Source organism: Giraffa tippelskirchi, chromosome 4 (assembly GCF_054371585.1).
Source record: "Giraffa tippelskirchi isolate mGirTip1 chromosome 4, T2T-mGirTip1v1.2.pri, whole genome shotgun sequence".
NCBI lineage: Eukaryota > Metazoa > Chordata > Mammalia > Artiodactyla > Giraffidae > Giraffa > Giraffa tippelskirchi.
The window spans coordinates 169,027,206-169,047,113 of record NC_137278.1 but is presented as its reverse complement, the minus strand read 5'-3'; the positions used below and the strand labels follow the sequence as shown (position 1 = coordinate 169,047,113).

General features: G+C 45.0%; 1 protein-coding gene across 5 annotated transcripts in view; it reads left to right on the top strand.

Moving 5' to 3' along the window:
• Positions 1–19,908, top strand: part of LARGE1 (LARGE xylosyl- and glucuronyltransferase 1) — a 607,716-nt gene that overhangs the window by 538,968 nt on the left and 48,840 nt on the right. For 4 of the 5 annotated variants that reach the window (XM_081591375.1, XM_081591376.1, XM_081591374.1 and 1 more), the window contains one exon: positions 12,379–12,534. The exons of the other annotated variant lie outside the window; for it this stretch is intronic. In XM_081591375.1, the coding sequence (XP_081447501.1) occupies positions 12,379–12,534 (156 nt within the window). The remainder of the gene's footprint in view (positions 1–12,378; positions 12,535–19,908) is intronic. 5 annotated transcript variants of the gene reach the window in all.

The window sequence follows — 19,908 nt, the reverse complement described above, 5'->3', positions numbered from 1 at the left end:
TTCATTTTCTAAACAGAATCTTGCAAATAACATAAGATGATGCACGTTAGAATCTGCTGTACTTTGATTTAACTCTATAGCAAATCTCCCATGTAATTTGTTCTAATACTAGTTTCTTCAGGCTTTCATCATCTGTTTTCTAGGACTCTTCCTACAATATTTGCTGACCAAGGAATTTACTTCGTTTGTTACCAGATTATCTTCTGTGTATTTTTCCAGCCATTTTTGCCAAGGCAGGAAAAACAAGTGTTTTCCTTGTTGGATTTTATTATCTTTCATTTTGATGTATGAAATCTCCAAAGAGACTGCAGAACCTTTTTCATGGGGTTTTAGTGAAACGTTGTAAAGTTCAAGACCAGCTATCACAAGACTTAAAACATCATCAAAAATTTATGGAGGCTCATCTTCATATTCTGGATGCTTTGTTTGTAAATGTCTTGCTAATCATGCGTCTTTGTACTAACGTTAAGTAATATCTCGAGGCATAATACACACTTGGGGTAAAGTTCTTCCTTAATGATCATGCTTGTAAATTGTTTTTGAAGTAGTCTTGAGGATTTAATTTTTCTTTAACCAGTTTCTTGTCAGATCTAACTAGATAGACATTTCTGTACTTGGGGATGTAGCTAAGAAAGAGCTCGTGTTGGGAACAGAAGTATCAGCTCAGCTGTTTTCTTGCTGGTCACAAGCTTGTGTTCTTAGTATTCTCAATCTGTCATCCCTTTGTAGAGCTCTTTTTTGTTTTTAATATACACTTTTATGTGGAAGAATTTTAATCTTGAAGAAAAAATGTAAAAGTAGCAGGTAGAGTCCAGTTTTCCCTAATGTTAACATCTTGTGTGTGTGTGTGTGTTCAGTTGTGTCTGACTCTTTGCTATCCTTTAGACTATAGCCCTCCAGGCTCCTCTGTCCATAGGATTTCCCAGGCAAGAATACTGGAGTGGGTTGCCATTTCCTTTTCCAGGGGATCTTCCTGACCCAGGGAAAGAAACCTCATCTGCTGTGTCTCTTGCATTGCAGGCAAATTCTTTACCTGCTGAGCCATTGGGGAAGCCAACATCTTATGTGACAACTGCCAACTTGTCAAAACTGACATACCAACATGGGTGCATTGCTGTTACTAAACGTCAGGCTTTAGCCTCATTTCACCAGTTCTTCCACTTATGTCCATAGTCTCCTCTAGTCTCTGACAGTTTCTCAGTCTTTTTTTGTTTTTTTTCGTGATTGACCTTGATACTTTGGAGGTATGAACTGATCAGGTAGTTTATAAATATCCCTCAAATGTGTATTCTCTCATGATCAGACTGAGGTTATATAGGTCTTTGGCAAGACTGTCTCAGAAGTGAAATGCCTTCCTCATGACATTGTCTGAAGGAATCTCATCTCTACCCGTGGCACCACTAAGGTTGATAACCGCCTTTCCTTTTTTTTCTTTTCGAATATTTTATTTTATTTTTTTGATTGTGCTGGGTCTTTATTGTGGCATATGAGATCTTTAATTGCGGCATATGGGATCTAGTTCCTTGACCAAGGATCAAACCCGAGCCCCCTGCAGTCTTAGCCACTGGACCACCTTGCCAGGCTTCTGTGCTATAAATTACTATGTTTCGCTTTCCTTCTTCCTGTTTTGGAAGTGAGTCACCATACCTACCCCGCACTGGAAGTGAGCAAATTGAGCTCCGCTTCCTGGGGAGGGAGTGGAATCTATGTATATCATTGGGGTTCTTCTCTAAGGAGTTTTGTCTCTTTCCCCCATTTATATTTATTTCTTAGATCATGGAGTCATATCCCCTTGGGCTCATATAGATTTATTTTGTACTTTGGGTTATAATGAAGGACTCTTTTTAAGTCCTTTGTTCATTTTGTGACAGTTATTTTAGTTAAATATTATTGTTATTATCAAGTAATGTTCATAAATGCACTAAAAGAGATATTAGTATGATTGGTAATACACTTAGCCAGGCATATTTGTTCCTCAGTACATCTCAATATGAGAGTTCAGGATCCTGCCCGCTGCACTGACACAGCGAGACATGGAAGCTCCAGTGACAGAGCCCTCCCTGCCTCTCCTTCTCTCTCTGTTTCTTGCTGTCTCTGCCTCCTCTGTCCTGGAAGGGTGACTTCCAGCAGCCTCCTCAGCTAGTATATAGAGCTTCATCATTCAACAAATATATATCACACACTTGCTGTGTGCCAGACACCGTTCTGAGCACTGATCATACATGGTGAACCAGACAATGTGGGCTCTGCTCTCCAGAGCTTATATTCCAGTGCAGAATACAGATATCAACCAAGAAAACAAATGATCAAACTGGTCCTTTCAGGCAGGAAAGCACACTGTGAAGAAATCCAAGCAAGGGAATGTAGAAGTGACTAGTACTCAGGATCTCAAATTGAAGAGAGAGATCCCTCTCTTCCCCAGTGATCCTGCGGAGCAATTCTGTGGACCCTTCCTGGGACTCATGCCTGTGAATGGTCTGGAATGTCTCATTGGTTATGCCCTTCAAGTTGCATGCCCTTGCTCTGGCAGGTCAGGCCTGACCAGTAATCATCAGAAGAAGGCAAGGTCTGGTTCTGTGCAGAAAAGTGCAGAGCATGCAGAAAAGCAACAGCGAGGCCTCCTGGAATCCTGGAAGCCAGCTTTGCCTTCTCGGAGTTGCCAAGCAGTGACTCAGGGGGCGTTACTAACATTCTACCAAACTGGCTTCTCAACTAGCCTTGATAGCATCCCTCACCTGAAGAGTTCATACCTCTCTCTGGAGGTGGAACCCACTTCCTTCTGTCCCCCTTGTCCTCAAATCAACAGAGACACCCTGGAGGGCCCTGTGGGGATTCTGTGAAAGTGAATACAGTAAGTCCTCTACATGCGAACCTTCAAGTTATAAACTTTCAACAGTGTGAACATGCATTTGCATGTCCAGTCTTGTAAGTTACTTGTGTGTCTGGCGTACATTGTTACATGTGTGCATCCTCTACAAGTGGTTGTGCTTTTGTGTACTGTACATCACTGTATACAGTATACTGTATACAGTACTGTGCAGCAGAAGATATTAAGAAGAGGTGGCAAGAATACACAGAAGAACTGTACAAAAAAGATCTTCACAGCCCAGATAATCACAGTGGTGTGATCACTCACCTAGAGCCAGACATTCTGGAACGCAAAGTCAAGTGGACCTTAGGAAGCATCACTACGAACAAAGCTGGTGGAGGTGATGCAATTCCAGTTGAGCTACTTCAAATCCTAAAAGATGATGCTGTGAAAGTGCTGCATACAATATGTCAGCAAATTTGGAAAACTCAGCAGTGGCCACAGGACTGGAAAAGGTCAGTTTTCATTCCAATCCCAAAGAAAGGCAACGCCAAAGAATGTTCAAACTACTGCACAATTGCACTCATCTCACATGCTAGTAATGTAATGCTCAAAATTCTCCAAGCCAGGCTTCAGCAATATGTGAACCATGAACTTCCAGATGTTCAAGCTGGATTTAGAAAAGGCAGAGGAACCAGAAATCAAATTGCCAATATCCACTGGATCATCAAAAAAGCAAGAGAGTTCCAGAAAAACATCTATTTCTGCTTTATTGACTATGCCAAAGCCTTTGACTGTGTGGATCACAACAAACTGTGGAAAATTCTGAAAGAGATGGGAATACCAGACCATCTGACCTGTCTCTTGAGAAACCTGTATGCAGGTCAGGAAGCAACAGTTAGAAGTGGACATGGAACAGACTGGTTCCAAATAGGAAAAGGAGTACGTCAAGGCTGTATGTTGTCACTTTGCTTATTTAACTTATATTCAGAGTACATCATGAGAAACACTGGGCTGGAAGAAGCACAAGCTGGAATCGAGATTGCTGGGAGAAATATCAGTAACCTCAGATATGTAGATGACACCACCCTTATGGCAGAAAGCAAAGAAGAACTAAAGAGCCTCTTGATGAAAGTGAAAGAGGAGAGTGAAAAAGTTGGCTTAAAGCTCAACATTCAGAAAACTAAGATCATGGCATCCAGTCCCATCACTTCATGGCAAATAGATGGGGAAACAGTGGCTCACTGTATTTTTGGGGGCTCCACAATCACTGCAGATGGTGATTGCAGCCATGAAATTAAAAGACGCTTACTCCTTGGAAGAAAAGTTATGACCAACCTAGACAGCATATTAAAAAGCAGAGACGTTACTTTGTCAACAAAGGTCAGTCTAATCAAGGCTATGGTTTTTCTAGTAGTCATGTATGGATATGAGAGTTGGACTATAAAGAAAGCTGAGCGCCAAAAAATTGATGCTTTTGAACTGTAGTGTTGGAGAAAGCTCTTGCGAGTCCCTTGGACTGCAAGGAGACCCAACCAGTCCATCCTAAAGGAGATCAGTCCTGGGTGTTCATTGGAAGGACTGATGTTGAAGCTGAAACTCCAATACTTGGGCCACCTGATGCGAAGAGCTGACTCATTGGAAAAGACCCTGATGCTGGGAAAGATTGAGGGCAGGAGGAGAAGGGGATGACAGAGGATAAGATGGTTAGAAGGCATCACCGACTCAATGGACATGAGTTTGGGTAAACTCCAGGAGTTGGTGATGGACAGGGAGGCCTGGCGTGCTGTGGTTCATGGGGTCGCGAAGAGTCAGACACAATTGAGAGACTGAACTGACTGACTGACAGGACTGTATAGAGTACAATAGTATCTTTACATCAAGCCCAGGATGTCCAGAAGTAAGCATTAACAGCATCAGTGATGTAGTTGGCATTGCTATACTTTTCAAGGCACTGTACTGTAAGATGAAAAATGTTTTTTGTGTTTGTTTGTTTCTTATGTATTATTTGTGTGGACAGTATTATAATCCTATTACAGTACAGTACTGTATAGCCAGTTATGTTAGTTGGGTGCCTAGGCTAACTTGGTTGGACTTAGCCACGTGCTCTTATTCATACATTTGGATGTAGAGGACTTCGTGTCAAGTTTCAGTAATTAATTCCCTCTGCAGGGAACACACAGGGCTGGTCCCCATCCAAGGTTGAGTGACTGCAGAGAAGCCACGCTAGGCAACGTCATAGAAGATCCTTGCACCTAATATATCACTTTCCCACTTCTGGCTCTCAGAGGTCCATCTGGAATGCTTCAGATAGGCTAGACAGAATCCAGTTCAAGTTGATTGGTATTCCCATTTTATAGCAAACAAAACAAAACATTGAACATGATGAATGTTAGAGAACATAACTGAATCTTCTTGGAGTTATGACCCTCCCAGCCCTGAGTATTTTCAAAATTATCCACTTTCCTGTTTTTTTTTGTTTTTGTTTTTGTTTTTGTTTTTGTTTTTGTTTTGCCTCTCCTCAACCTCTACCACCTCAGGCAGGGAAAAATGAGAAATGTTACAGATGACAGACAAGACATGATCAGCTGTAAGACAGGCCTCAGATGCATGCTCTGGCCTAAGTGTCTACATTTTCCAGATGAGGGAGCTAAATAATCACTGAGTTTGGTCTTTCTTCCCCTTTCCTGGGTAATGATGCATTTTTGTCTGGGGAGAATTTTTTTCTGGCACTTGTGAAAAGCAAGGAACAACAGGAACCTTTGTAAAAGGAGGTGGAGAGTCACAGAAGATCTGTGGCTTATAGTCTTAAGTATCAAGGACACCATTTTTATTTAATAGCAGCTACCTGGCACTTGTCAGGAATGAGAAAAGAGAAGGGAGAGAATTGGAATAGAATCTTTAGCAGTTGATGGTTGGTGAGTGGGAAATCGAAGTGGATTCCATGGCCGTCAGCAAACACTGACCAAGCCTGTCACTGCGTGTGCAGAGATGAACAAACACAGGTCTTGCATTCACAGAACCAACAGTCTAGGTTTAAGTGCAGCCTGAGGGTCAGCATCACTTTAAAGACAATTCCATGGGGACAGATCACATGTATTCCTGAGACCCCTGCACACTGAGTGCCAGTCTGTTTCAGGCTCCACAGCGGACATCTTTCCATTTCTTGTCTCACTGATCCTCTGAAGCACATATTGTTATTGATAATTCCTTTTAACAGACTGGAAAATGGAGATGCAGATACGTTAAGTTGTTTGGGTGACAGAGTTGGAAAAAGCAAAGGTAACGTTTGCCTCTCTCCCCTGCCTTTTAGCACTCTCCAGTCTCTGCCCAAGAAGTTAAATCCACCTGAGTGTCTGCCTTCCTGCATAGCCCCTTCTTGAGATTCTACCAGGAGGACCCTCCTCTGGGCTGTGTTGTCTGTATGCATCCTACCGTTCTGCCCCTGGTTCCTCTTAAATCTTATTGCTTATTCCTCTTTGCTTTCCTGTTTTCATCCAGCCTTCCTAGTTGATAAGGTGGCTGTTTCATGAAGTCTATAACCAGATTTATTTTGTAATTTAATAAGCACAAATGAGATGCCTTCATGCCCATCAATCCATCAGTCCTGGTCTTGACCACACACTGCAAGGCAGTTGCTCTTGGTCCCTTTTATAGATGAGGGACTGTCTTCATGATACTAGGCAGCCATGTCCAAGCCACCTTGCAGATAAGAGCTGGAGCTGGGACTTGGATAAGGTGTGTGTCTTGTTCTTTTCTAGCATGCATTATAATCCTGAAGATGACAAGGAAAGGAACTTCTGAGACCATTGTCCTTCTTGAAATACCAGACAAGGGAAGAACAGAGGAGCTTAAACTCCTTAAAGAGAAAATGGCAAGCTGTTTGATCCTTAGATGAAGAAAAGGGGACTATGTTTCTCCATCCTAAAGCCCACACAAATAGGGCTTTTATAACTGATTTGCTGTAGACAGACAGAATATGAGGATTATTGAGAATGTCATCATCATGTTTTCCATTCTTGAACGAAATTGCAACTATTGAATACTAACTACCTGGCAGGCTGTATGGCACTCAGGAAGAATAATAAGTCATGGTCCCTGCTGGTTCAGAAATTCCTATTCCAGTGCTGCCAGGTGCAGGAATGTAAATAAATAATTACAAGAGCATGCAATGAGTTCTCTAATAGAATTAAATATAAGAGCATTAAGGAAGGACCCAACAACTGCCTTGGGTGTTATATTAGGAATGCTCACAATGAAAATCAGAAAACCCAATTTGTAGTGGCTAAAAATAAAATAGGGGGTTTGAATTTCTTGCCTAAGAGTTCTGGTGTAAGCAACTATAGAATTGGTTTGTAGATTAGCAGTGTGTTGACCTCACAGTCACAGAATGGCTGTTATGGTGCCAATCTTCACATTTCTATTCACAACAGAAAGGTGAGTGGAGTAGGAGAATGATATGTTATCTGAACCTTGTGACTAAGAAATCAAATATATGCTTTACCATCTCTTTTTGAGCAATCCTGGGCCATATGGCCTCCCCTAGCAGCAAGGGAGTCTGGGAAATCAGAGTAGAATCATCATGATTAGCTGGATTTGAATGAATCATGAGCCACTCATGGGGGCTAGGGACATTGCAATTACAAACAAAATCAATGTTAGGAATGAAAAATAGGGAAGAGAGAAAAACTGCTCAGAGGCAACCTTCTGACATGAGTCGTCATGGAGAGAATTACAGAAGAGGTGCTTTTGAGCTCATCCATGAAGGATAAGCAGGCATGTGTATGGTAGAGAAGAAATAAGGATATTCTGGGCCGGGGGGTGGAGGGCTTATGCAAAGGCACTGAGTCATGGAAGACATGTTCAAGAAATACCAGAAAGTTCTTTTCTCCTGGAGATAGAGTTGGAATTGTAAGTGGAAGCCAGTTTGCAACAGGTTTCACTGCCGATCTACAGAGGATAGTTGTTATTCTGTAAACCAAGAAAGTTATGGAGGTTTTGAGACAGAGACCCATTTTCCAAATACTCTTTATCTCAGTAACTTGGAACACATTAGCCCTGTGTTCTTATTTACCTGGCATTTGCACACAAGTTCTGATTTCTTAGCAGTTTTGCATCATCTATTATTTTTATGAGCCCTGTGGGTTCCAGAGGGCTTCCCTGGTGCCTCAGATGGTAAAGGATCCACCTGAAATGCAGGAGACCCAGGTTTGATCCCTAGGTCAGCAAGATCCCTTGGAGAAGAGAATGGCAACCCACTCCAGTATTCTTGTCTGAAGAATCTCAGGGACAGAGGAGCCTGGCAGGCTATAGTCCGTGTGCACACAAAGAGTCAGACATAGCTGAGTGACTAACGCTTTTACTTGTAGGTTCCAAGTACTTCAGAAGTCAAAGTATTGGCTACACTCTTCCCATAGCCTTATCCTTGTACCAGGGTCTTGTTTCCGTCTTTGAAATGCTTTTTCCTGCATCCTTGATGGGAGACAGAGTTTGTTTCTCCTTTAATCACGTTGACTTCCGCTATCTTCTCAGATGGTGTTTAAGTTTCCTGGACAGTAGTCAATTTCCATCAATTTCTCAGGCTTATCTCAGGCTGACTCTAAGTCTGCACATATTTTCAGCCTTTACAGACTTTTCAGATCCAATCAGATCACACCCCTGGGGCCCCCAATGCCTGGCAGCTTCTGCAGCCCACCTACCATGCAATGTGGATGCCACCCTCCCTACTTTCCCCTCAGTTGGAGGTTCAGCTTGTTTATCTGAGAAGCACTAAATCACCCTGCAGCCTTTGTATTCCAGGTTTGGGTGCAGTCTCTACATTCAGGAGGGGAGAGCAGGTATCATTTCTCATCCTGTAATCTGAAAATCTCATGTTCATTGCTGTAATCAGTCATTTGATGATTGCATGGGAGAAGTAAGAGGGAGAGATTCTTAATGTCTCTACCTCTTTGGGTTTGAATCCTGCATCTCCCACTCTAGCTCTGTGACTCGGGGAGATTTGCTGAACTTCCCTTACCTGTAAGATGAGATCGTGAGCATATCACTTGTAGTATTAAGTAAAGGATCAATGAGCTATGAAAAGTGAAATGTCCAGAGCAGTGCTTGGCACATAGCAAGCATCCAATATATGTTAGCTGCTAATATTAATAATATTTTTTATTACTGTGCTAATGTGTCCCAGCAAGCAGAATAAGTTAAGATCGATTTCCAGAGACTCAGAAGTACTTACCAGCTTCTTGCAAAAATGTTTTTGGGACACATTCTCAGTGTCAGTTTCTCTCATATGTGAAAGCTCATCAGTGTATATCATCTACACCACCAACTTGCTGCCCCTGAGCCAGCGATGATGGGTGATTCTATCCCTCAGGAGACCAGGAAATGACATTTCTCAGTAGTCAGACATGTGCTGATCAGAATTATCAGAAATACTCATCCTGAGTCGGAGTTTCGGAAGCAGGCACATGACTTAGTGGCAGGAGCAGTGGCCTGGGAGGCAGAGCTGGGCACTGCGTCTCCCTCTGCTGTGACTCTGGGCAAGCCCCTTTCTCCCTCTGTGTCTTAGTTTCTCTAAACTTGCAGTGACCCAGCCCAATAATGACCACCAACAGCCTCTCTTTACCATCTCTTTAAAAAGCACACATCATACTTAATGGATGGTTATGTAATAGCTGCCTCTTCCCCTCAGTTGTAAATTCCAGAAATAGAACTTTGATCTTTTGAGTACATCACTGCAGCCAATGCAGGAGACCTAAGAAACATGAGTTCCATCCCTGGGTTGGGAAGATTCCCCCGGAGGAGAGCATGTCAACCCACTCCAGTATTCTTGCCTGGAGAATCCCATGGAGTCTGGAGGGCTACAGTCCATGGGGTCACAAAGAGTCAGACACAACTGAAGTGACTTAGCACATCCACGCACTGCAGTCACAGACCCTGTCAGTACCTGGCACAGAGTTATTGCTCATTCTAATATTTTTTTGAATGAATGAATGATGTGGTAGAAAGAAAAAGATTTGGGAGTAAGACCCAATTTAGAATTAGGATTTGCTACTTACTGACTCTCAGGATTATAATAAGAATGATAACAGAAAAAAAATTGCCAGGTTGTTTTGAGGACTGAATGTGAAAGTTTACACACACACACATACCAGCAGCCCTGGCCTATGTCTAGCATATAATCAGTGTTAGGTAAACAATAGATATTTTACTTACTTCTATAGAGCCTAGCAAAGGGGAATGGAGTATTCTATGTTCTGATGATTAAATCCTAGGTGGCAAAGGTAAACCTGAATATATATTAATAGACTTTGAGTGCACATACCTATCACAGGGCAGCCAGGTTCATGCGTGCTTAGTCGCTCAGTAACGTCCAACTCTTTGGGACCCCATGGACTGCAACCCACTAGGCTCCATTGTCCATGGGATTCTCCAAGCAAGAATACGGGGGTGGGTAGCCATTCCCTTCTCCAGGGGATCTTCCTGACCCAGAGATTGAACCCAGGTCTCCTGCACTGCAGGCAGATGCTTTACCATCTGAGCCACTAGCGAAGCCAAGTTCCTAGGGTTTTCTAAAACCCCTTTGGCCTGCTAGTGACCCACCATCTTCTCCCCCTACCTTCCTTTAATCTTTGCTGCTTTTTATATAACCTCATATTTTGCCTTAGATGATACACAAATCTAGATCCCTGGGCAGACACAGCAGAATGAGGCATAATGGGATAAGAGGTGGCCTGGAGTAAGTGGAGGGTGGGAGGCAGTGGAGGAGCACCAGGAGGCCTGTATCCTCTTCCCAGCTCTGGCCTGGTCCAGACTCACCACGTGATTGTGAGCGAACCATCTCTCCTCTGTAGGTTTCCCTCTCCACACCTGTAAAGCTCTCAGCCATTGACACAGAACACTCAGGAACTTGGGGTTTTGGGTTCAGAGCTGGGTTTGTGTCTCAGCTCTGCAACCTGACTGCTGTGAAATATGGGCAGGTCAAAGTACCATCTTTGTAAAATGGACAGTGGGATTCAAATGGGCTCATTTGGAGCATTTAAGGACACGGTGTCTCCAGAGTTTGCAGCAGGTTTGTGAATGCAAAGTTACAATTTGTTTGTTGGGAAGCTCACAGGCCGGCCCTGACTTCCCTCTTAAAGTTTCTCCCTGATGAAGAATCTCAGGTTTACTGAGTCAGATGCACATCCATCAGCCTTCCTGCTGGCTCAGCACTTGGCAAGCACCGGCATCTTTCACAGCAAAGACATGATCCCCACTGGGTGTGAGTGTCACCAGCTCGCATGCAATTATTTTAATGTCTGACCCGGGACCTCCTCCTGCCCCGATTGGGCATATCTCAGGAGAGTCTCCTCTCTTCCACCCCTCAAGCCCCAGCTAGTGGCAAGGGCTAAGTCTCCTTCTAAGAGATGCTTCTCTGAGCTTCCAGAGATGCCATTTTTTCTTGATCCTCCCTCCATGATTGCCTCCTATTACCTGTCTGGGGACCCATCTCCCCAGCAGGCCACAGATGGGCACTGCCAGCAGGGGCCTCTGCCATCTCCCAACTCCGTATACTGTAGGCACTTAATAGCCAGAGCCCGCATGTACTGAGCACTCATCCTGTGCCAGGCAGTACTTCCATGTTTTACATGTATTAATGAGTTGATTTTTCCCAGCAGCTCTGGGAGACAGTGCATCCGTCAGTCCTGGCTGGAGGCAAAAACCATACCAATTATTTGAACAGAGAATTTAATCTTTAAAAATGATAACTAGATGTAAAGAGTTCACTTGGTAACTATAAAAGCAAAAATAGAAAATTGCAGGAAGCAGTTCCCACCCCTGGAACTGAAGGAACAGAGGGAAGAGGTGGGAATTAGTCCAGCTTGGGGCTGGAAGCCACACTCTGAGGTGGGGTCAGCAGGCAACTCCCGAGCCAGCAGCACCAGGCAGGACAGAGGACCATGAGGCAGGATCTGAGTTTTAGAAAAACTGCAGAGTGGGTTTAGCTGCTGCTGAAGGAAGGAAGTGCCACAGCTGGTGTGGAGAAAGGAGGTAGGGACAGGAAGCAAAAGGAACGAGCAAGTCTTTCTTTTTCCCCCCTCCTGACTTTGTCTCCCACTCGTGAATAGGAAGTGGCTGGCAGAGCAGAAGTAGGGTTTGCAGAGTCCTGGCTTCAGCATCACAAAGCAGGTTTGGAGCTGAGAGGCAAAAGCTTAAAAGACTGATCTCAGCTGGAGTCATTACTATTCAATTTCACAGATGAGGAAACTGAGGCACAGAGAGTTTGAGCAATCTGCCCAAGATTAAACCATTACCTAGAGCAGAGCCAGGATTTGACTCCAGGCAGTCTGGCTTCAGCACCCTGGCTCTTAACCCCTGGACCATAAATGCTGAATGATTAATGAATAGATGAATGAATGGGTGGGTGGGTGGGTGGGAGGATGGATGGATGGGTGGGTGGATGGATGGATGGATGGATGGATGGATGGATGGATGGATGGGAAGGCCTCCAGATAGTGCTTAGACAAGTGCCCAGCCATGCTTCCCAGAAGCACAGGTCCTCCCGGCCTGATTGTCTCTTTGTTGCCCACCAGGTCATTCACTGGAACTCCCCCAAGAAGCTGCGGGTGAAGAACAAGCATGTGGAGTTTTTCCGCAACCTGTACCTGACCTTCCTGGAGTATGATGGGAACCTCCTGCGACGGGAGCTGTTTGGCTGCCCCAGTGAGGCTGACGTCAACAGTGAAAACGTGAGTGGCCCCAGGCCTCTCTGCTGGTCTGCCAAGGACCTCCAGTGCTTGGCTCTGTGCCAGGCTCAGGGCAGGCCCAGGAGGAACCAGGTGCCATCCCCACCTTGGAGTGGGTAACAGGGCGGGGGGGTAGGCACAGGCACATCAGCAGGTCACTTCCATGCTCATCTCTGTGGATGCAGAGGGGATACGCATGCCCAGACCAGGTGAAGTCAGAAGGGAGCTGCCAAGCAGAGGGATCAGAGTGAGAAAAAACTCAGTGAAACAACAGGCAGAGGGTCTCTCCACAGGTGGGGACTCTGAGAGCTTTGTGGGTACAGCACCCACATGGGAGACCCAGGATTCAGGGTCAGTACGTGGAGTGACACAAAATATTTTCACAGCTAGATCACAGACATAGCTGACATCTACTGTATTATCCTGTTTCTTCACTGTTTATAATTTCTTGGTATGTTATATCTTATTTGATGTTCATAGAAACCTTTTTTTTCCTCCAATTAGAGTTGAAGACATTTTAGACACAGGTTATGCAGTTTGCTCATGGTCACACAGCACATAGGAGCAAAGTTGAGACTGATTTGAAGCTCTAAGGAGCAGGATATGGGGAAGCAGCTTATTATAGTGGAAAAGGCAGGGCGTGTGGGGTCAGCTTGGCCTGGTTGGGCTTTAATCCCTTCTGATTTCTACTTCTGTGATCTCAGGCAAGTTACTCAATCTCTCTGTGCTTCAGTTTCCTCATCTGTCAAGTAGAGATAAGAAAAACTGTCATAGAGCTATTCTGAGACTGAGAAACTATGTGTAATCCATCTCGGTCAGCATCTGCCCTATGTTGTTGTTGTTGTTCAGTTGCTATGTTGTGTCCAACTCTTTGTGACCCCGTGGACTGCAGCATGCCAGGTTTCCCTGTCCTTCACCATCTCCAGGAATTTGCTCAAACTCATGTCCATTGAGTCGGTGATGTCATCCAACCATCTCATTCTCTGCCGTCCTCTTTTCCTCCTGCCTTCAATCTTTGACCTGTGTTAGATGCTTGATAAATATTTGCTCCCTGTCCTTTCCTTGACCCTTAGTGTTAAACACATGAGTAACTGGTTCATTCAGTCGGTCAACAAACATTTATTGAAGACCTTCTTATTCTGAGCACTGAGGATTCATTCACAGGACAATGATCCCTGCTCTCATGGTGCTGATATTAATATTTTAGTAGGGAAGACACAATAACTAGACAAGCTATCAGGAAAAATTATCAGCCAGTGGCATGTGTTACATAATGACATATGAAGTCAAGGAGGACTTCTGAGGAGGTGACATTTTATCTGAGACTCAAATTCAAGAAGGAGACAGCTGTGGAAGAGCGCAGGATCAGGGGAATACAAGTCAAAGTCACACGAGGAGACGGTGCCTCCTCACACCTGTCAGGAAGGCTGTTAACAAAAGATATAAGAGTTGGCAAAGACGCGGAGAAGTTGAAACCTTGTCCACTGTCAGTAGGATGTAAGATGGTGTAGCTGCTATGGAAAACAGTATGGAGGTTCCTCAAAAAAAAAAAAATAATAGTAGAACTGTCATATGATTCAGCAGTCCTACTTCTGGGCATATGTCCTAAAGTAAATTGAAATCAGGATCCTGGAGCAGTATCTGCATTTCCATGTTCAGTGCAGCAGTATTCTTAATAACCAAGCTATGAAAACAACCTAAGTTTCCATTGACAGGTGAATGGATAAGGAAAATGCACTATGTACATATACAATGAATATTGTTCCACTCTAAAAATGAGGCCAGTCTTATCATTTGTGACAACATGGATGAACCTGGAAGACACTGTGCTAATGAATCAGTCAAAGAAGGACAAATACTGGACAAGTTCTCATATATGAGGCTTCTGAACTAGTCCCACGTATTGATGCTGACAATAGAACTCCCCAGGGGTTGGGGAGAGGGGGTCATGAGTTGATGTTCAGGGGCTATAAAGGTGCAGTTAGTTCCAGATATGCCCTCTACAAATACATTTAAGAGTGTAGATTTTGGATTAAGTGATCTTACCACAAACACACACACACACAAAGGAAAAACCAAGAAACTTTTGGAGGTGATGGCTATCTTTAATACCTTAAATGTGGTCATAGTAACATGAATACATAAATATAGCCAAACTCACTAGATTGTTTTCATTATGTGTCATTTTTTGTATACTGACTATACTGCAGTAAGGTTTCCCTGATGGCTCAGTGGGTAAAGAATCCACCTGCAATGCAGGAGACACAGGAGATGTGGGTTTGATCCCTGGGTTGGAAAGATCCCCTGGATGAAGAAAGGGCAACCCACTTCAGTATTCTTGCCTGGAAAATCCCATGGACAGGAGCCTGGCGGGCTACAGTTCAAAGGGTCACAAAGAGTCGGACATGACTGAGTGACTAAACATACACCCACTGCAGTAAAGTTGGAAAGGGAAAAAAGAACAGCAAAGGAAGCGTATTCCAGGTAGATGAAGTTGCTGGTGCGGATATCCTGAGGCCGGGCAGGTTTGCTGTGAGGACCTGAAGGATGGACCATGTGCCCAGGGGCTAATGGGAAAGGTGGAGAGCAGAAGATGCCGAGCAGCAGGGAAGCAGGAGGCAGGCTGGAAGGATGCTAGAAGTGGGTTAGAGAGTCAGGATTTTGTCTTACTACTGATGTTTGTGTTCTTGGATGTCATGAGAAATCTTTTAGGCTCTAGTGGCGGGTGGGGGCGGGGGGGGGCAGGGTGGAGTGGGAATCTCTGCAAGCATACACCTACCCAGCCCTTTATTGGGATGACCAGTAACACGGCCACCCCTGCTCTCTGTCACTTACCCCCAGGTCACAGCATCATCCCCTCAATCTCCAGCCTTTCTCTAGTCACCCTCCATGCCTTCCTCAGCATCTGCCCTTCTTTTCCACTCACCAGAGAGGAAACAAACCCATTAAGCTCTTGACCTCCATCTCAGACTCTGGGACGCCCTTAGAGGTTTCCACAAACACTGTGTTCTTCTGGGTTTTCCTGCCATTCATTTTACTCAAATCAGAATTTGTTATCATCATCAATATTTGAGTGCCCATTCAGCACTTTTTCCCCAAACATTAAATATAAATTGTTCTCCTGCTCCCTTTTTTTTTTTTTTTGCTCCACGGAAGAGGCTCAAATACAAAGCCTTGCAGGGTGATGTCATCCGTTCATCTCTGTAGGGGTGAGTTCCTGTGGTGTGCTGCTCAATGCCTTATGAAGTGGAACTGCCTTTAACAGTGACTCACCAGCCTTTCCTACACCATTCTCCCCTGGTGGATCATCAGAGGGGAGAAATCTTCCGTGGTCCTTCTTGGAATCTGTGGCTGCATTTACTTGGTGAATAAGCACTTATGAGAGCTGGCCACCTGCCGGGTGCCATGTGGGGCACCACGGTTGAAATTAGAGGCTGCTCCAGGCCCTAGAGATGGTGCTCACCCGTGACAGTGTCAGAGATGGCGAGAGGACAGTCTTCCTGGGTGCAGGGAGAGCAGCCTTCTCTAAGGCTCACCCCAACTGTCCCCCCAAACACTCTCCCCTTGACACTAAGCTCACACCCACCATCTTTGAGTTCCTTCCAACATCCCAGGCTCCCCCCCGCCACCCTCCTCAGGGCCTTTGCACTTGCTTCTCAAGTCCTAGCACACCCAGCCTGTCCCAGCCTCAGGGACTGGGGACCCTGTCATCACTCTCTGTGAGGTGCCCTATTTTCTTTTTATCAGCACATACATGCTGTCCACAATTATTTCATTCATGTCATTTTTTCCTATTTTTTCCCCCAAGTATAAGACTGTTAGACACTGTACCTGTACCATTCACCTCTGGGGTGCCCTCCCCTAGCATAGCAGCAAACACATAATGAACACTCAATAAATATTTACAAAAAGAGCAGAATGAAGGACCAGACATGAAGAGCCAAGAAGTAGAGAGTTCGCAAAGAACATGCTGGTGGTTTTTCTACTGGAGCAGAGGCATATCGGGAGCAGGGCAGAAAATGAAGCTGACCCTTGCAGGGCCTTGGCTATGCTTGGGCATTTAAATTTAATCCTGTTGGCCATGAAGAGTCACCAGAGGGCTTCAAACATGGTCAAGTTTACATTTGAGAAAAGTTGCTCTGTGTGGAGAATAGAATGGAAGGGTCTAGACTAGAAGCAGGGAGCCTGGTTAGAGGCCATTGCTACCTCCCAGGCAAAAAAGATGGCAGTGGGGCTCTGAGCACAGGCAGGAGCAGTGGGGACAAAGAGGACAGATGGAGTGTTTTGTGGGCACTGAGAACGGGAGCAAGTGCAGCCAGTACCCATAAACCGAGATGGCAGGTCCCTGTGCCATGTCAGTCAGCCGCCTCCGGCCCGGCCAGCCCAAAGTGAAAGGGGCTAGAGCAGGAGTCTGTAACATACAGCCTGCAACCACACCTCTACACCCCTGGTCCCTTGCCACCTGCCCAGTGTTATCTGCAAACACTGCCAAAGGGAAAGGGTCAGACCTTGGATCTGGCCCAAAGCCAACCGCTCTCAGTTCTGGGAAGAGGTCATTGGAACCATGAGAAGCGTACTGATAGTGGTCATCTTAAAGAGAGGAAGTCAGGGACCTCTCCATTGAACTGCAGATCCCAGATGGGAAAGGGCTTCGGTGGCAGGCGCCAAGTCTCAAGACACATTCATCCACTCGGCAGATAATCATTCAAACGGTCACCAGCCACAGGGCCAGTGATCTGGGGCAGCAGTGCAGATCGAAGCCCGACTCTCACAGTGCTTGTCTAGTGAGGGGTGCAGACAGGCAGGAGGTTGTCATCAGTGTGAGAAGTGCCGGGACAGTGTGGTACTTTGAGAGCACACAAGAAGAAGGGAGAAGGTGCATCAGGGAAGACCTCCTGGAGGAGGTGGGATTCAAAGGATGAATAAGGAGGAGTGAGACGGTATGGAGGGTGGAGGGAGCAGCATGGTCAGTGGAGACCAGAGGTGCACAGGAGCATGGCACTCTCTGCCTCTAGCAAAGCCAATATCAGCACACAGGGGACTGCGCAAGTTCAATTTTGTGTTATTATTATTCCTTCATGGAGAAGGTGATGATGAGAGGCTTTCTGGTCATTCCAGGCCACTCATTCAGTAGACATAGGAACCTTGGAGAGGTCACATGGATGCTCTGAGCCTCGGGTTCATCATCTGATAAGTAACTGCAGGCGATGATGCCTTTGTCACAGTGTCTCACAGATAATTTATGTTAAATCACCAAAAATAGGACTCAACACCCAGAACATAATATTCATTGAGATGGGGTTTTTTACAGACCGCCTGCCTGATCATAATCTGTTGTTACACAAATGGGCTTGGGGTTTATAAGATTTTTTTTTTTCTAGGAAGGCCTAGTAGAGAGATGGACCTACATTTCTGTGTATAAAGCATGGGCGGGGACTGTCACATTTGCTCTGGTTCAAACAATCCCAGGTAGATTTCCCTGCAATTAAGACAATTTGGGTAGGAAGGAAGAGGCCATTTGGTTGGTTTTGGTGCCAGAAAGAGAGAGGGAAAGAGAAAGGAAAAAAGAGAAGTAGGAGGGAAGGAGCATAAATTCAGGAAGTTGGGGATTCAACCCTTCAGTAAGCAGCAGACCCCATCTTCCAGCCTCTGAGGTACTTGCTCCAAAGCAAGATGATTTTGTTTGGAAGAGCTCGGGTTCCACGTGTGGTGTAGAATGACAGTAGCTAATGGGACACAGTCACTCCTGTCCCGTAGTTTGTCTGGGCATCTCTTCCTGGAACCAGTAAATTAATCTGTGTAATGCAATAAGCATTCACTTGGCCTTAGTTACTATAATTTGTTTGAAGTCACAATGGAGGCTAGAATTTTATATATTAGCATTTCTCTCCCCTCTCCTCAGCAACCCAGCCCCTCAAGCATAGCCAAGAAACCCTGGGACTCCTCAGAACACAGCTGGATAATCATGGATATTCTCCACCCTCTAATCCATGCAAAAATCCTTCTACAGCATCCCTAACAGGCTCGCATCTGGCTTCTGCTGGAATCTTCCCAAAGACAGGGAGCCCACCATCTCCAACAGCTTACTGCGCTGTTAGAAAGCTCCAGATGCTAACCTATCCTTCCTCATGTTGAGTTGAAATCCCCACTTCTGGAAATAATCCATTAATCTGAGGGCTGTCCTTTGGAGCAGTGAAAAATAAGGACACTCCCTGTGGTCCCCAACAGCTGGGCAGTTAAGTGTCGCTTCCATACAGTGTGTTATCCAGAAACATGTAACTCTTCCCCAGGCACTGTATTTATAGCAGGCTACTTTTATCATCAAGAGTGCCTTGCTCCACCTCAGGGATTTTTTTCCAGATAAAAGAAGCTCACCTTTTTAAATGCAAGGCCATTAAAATATATATTGTATTATGTTTTATACTTTCCAATTTGGATGGGAATCTTGCTTAAAGTACATGCCCTTCCTTAGTAACCAAAGTGTACCAAACTCAATTTACAATTTTCAGTGACTAAGGTTGCACTGAGTAGGCTGAAGGGACAGGAATTGGCCAGAGGAGGGAAGATGCTGTTTATCCTGGCAGGAAATGGCCTCGGACTGTTGGCTGCTTATTCTGCAGATTTCATTCTGACAGCTGTCACTTTCAGTTCATCAGCTTCAGAATAGCCCTTTCTGGGCTCACCACCCTATGCATCCTTCCTCTGGCAGCCAAAAAAAAAAAGGAAATCCAGTGGTCAATGTCCAATGGTAAAAGAATTATCCACTGTCATGTTAGAAGTTAAATTATGAAAAATAACATCCAAGGAGTGAAAAAACAAAAACAAGAAGACCGGACATCACTGAGTTTTCACATTTATATGTAATTGTAAGTCAATAGACAGTGTCAGCAAACAGAGTTTTCTTTTATTTCTTTCTTATTTTGGCTTTTCTGGGTCTTCACTGCTGCTTGGACTTTAGTTGCACTGAGCAGGGGCTACTCTCTAGTTGCAGTGTGCAGGCTTCTCATTGCAATGGCTTTTCTTGTTGTGGAGCTCAGGCTCTAGGACATGCAGGCTTCAGTAGTTGTGGCACAGGGGCTCCCGGGCTCTAGAGTACAGGCTCAATAGTTGTGTACAGGCTTAGTTGCTCCAAGGCATGTGGGATCTTCCCTGACTGGGGATCAAACCTGTGTCTCCTGCATTAGCAGGCAGATTCTGTACTACTGAGCCACCAGGGAAGCCCCCAACTTAGAGTTTTCTTACCCCATGCCCACAGCAGACATCACTAATTGATGACCTCACTCAGCCATCTGGGGTCAGCCCCAGACCCAGAATCCTCCCCAAGACAGCACGCCAGTGAACCAGTAACAGTTTCCCAGTGATGACATGGGAGATGCC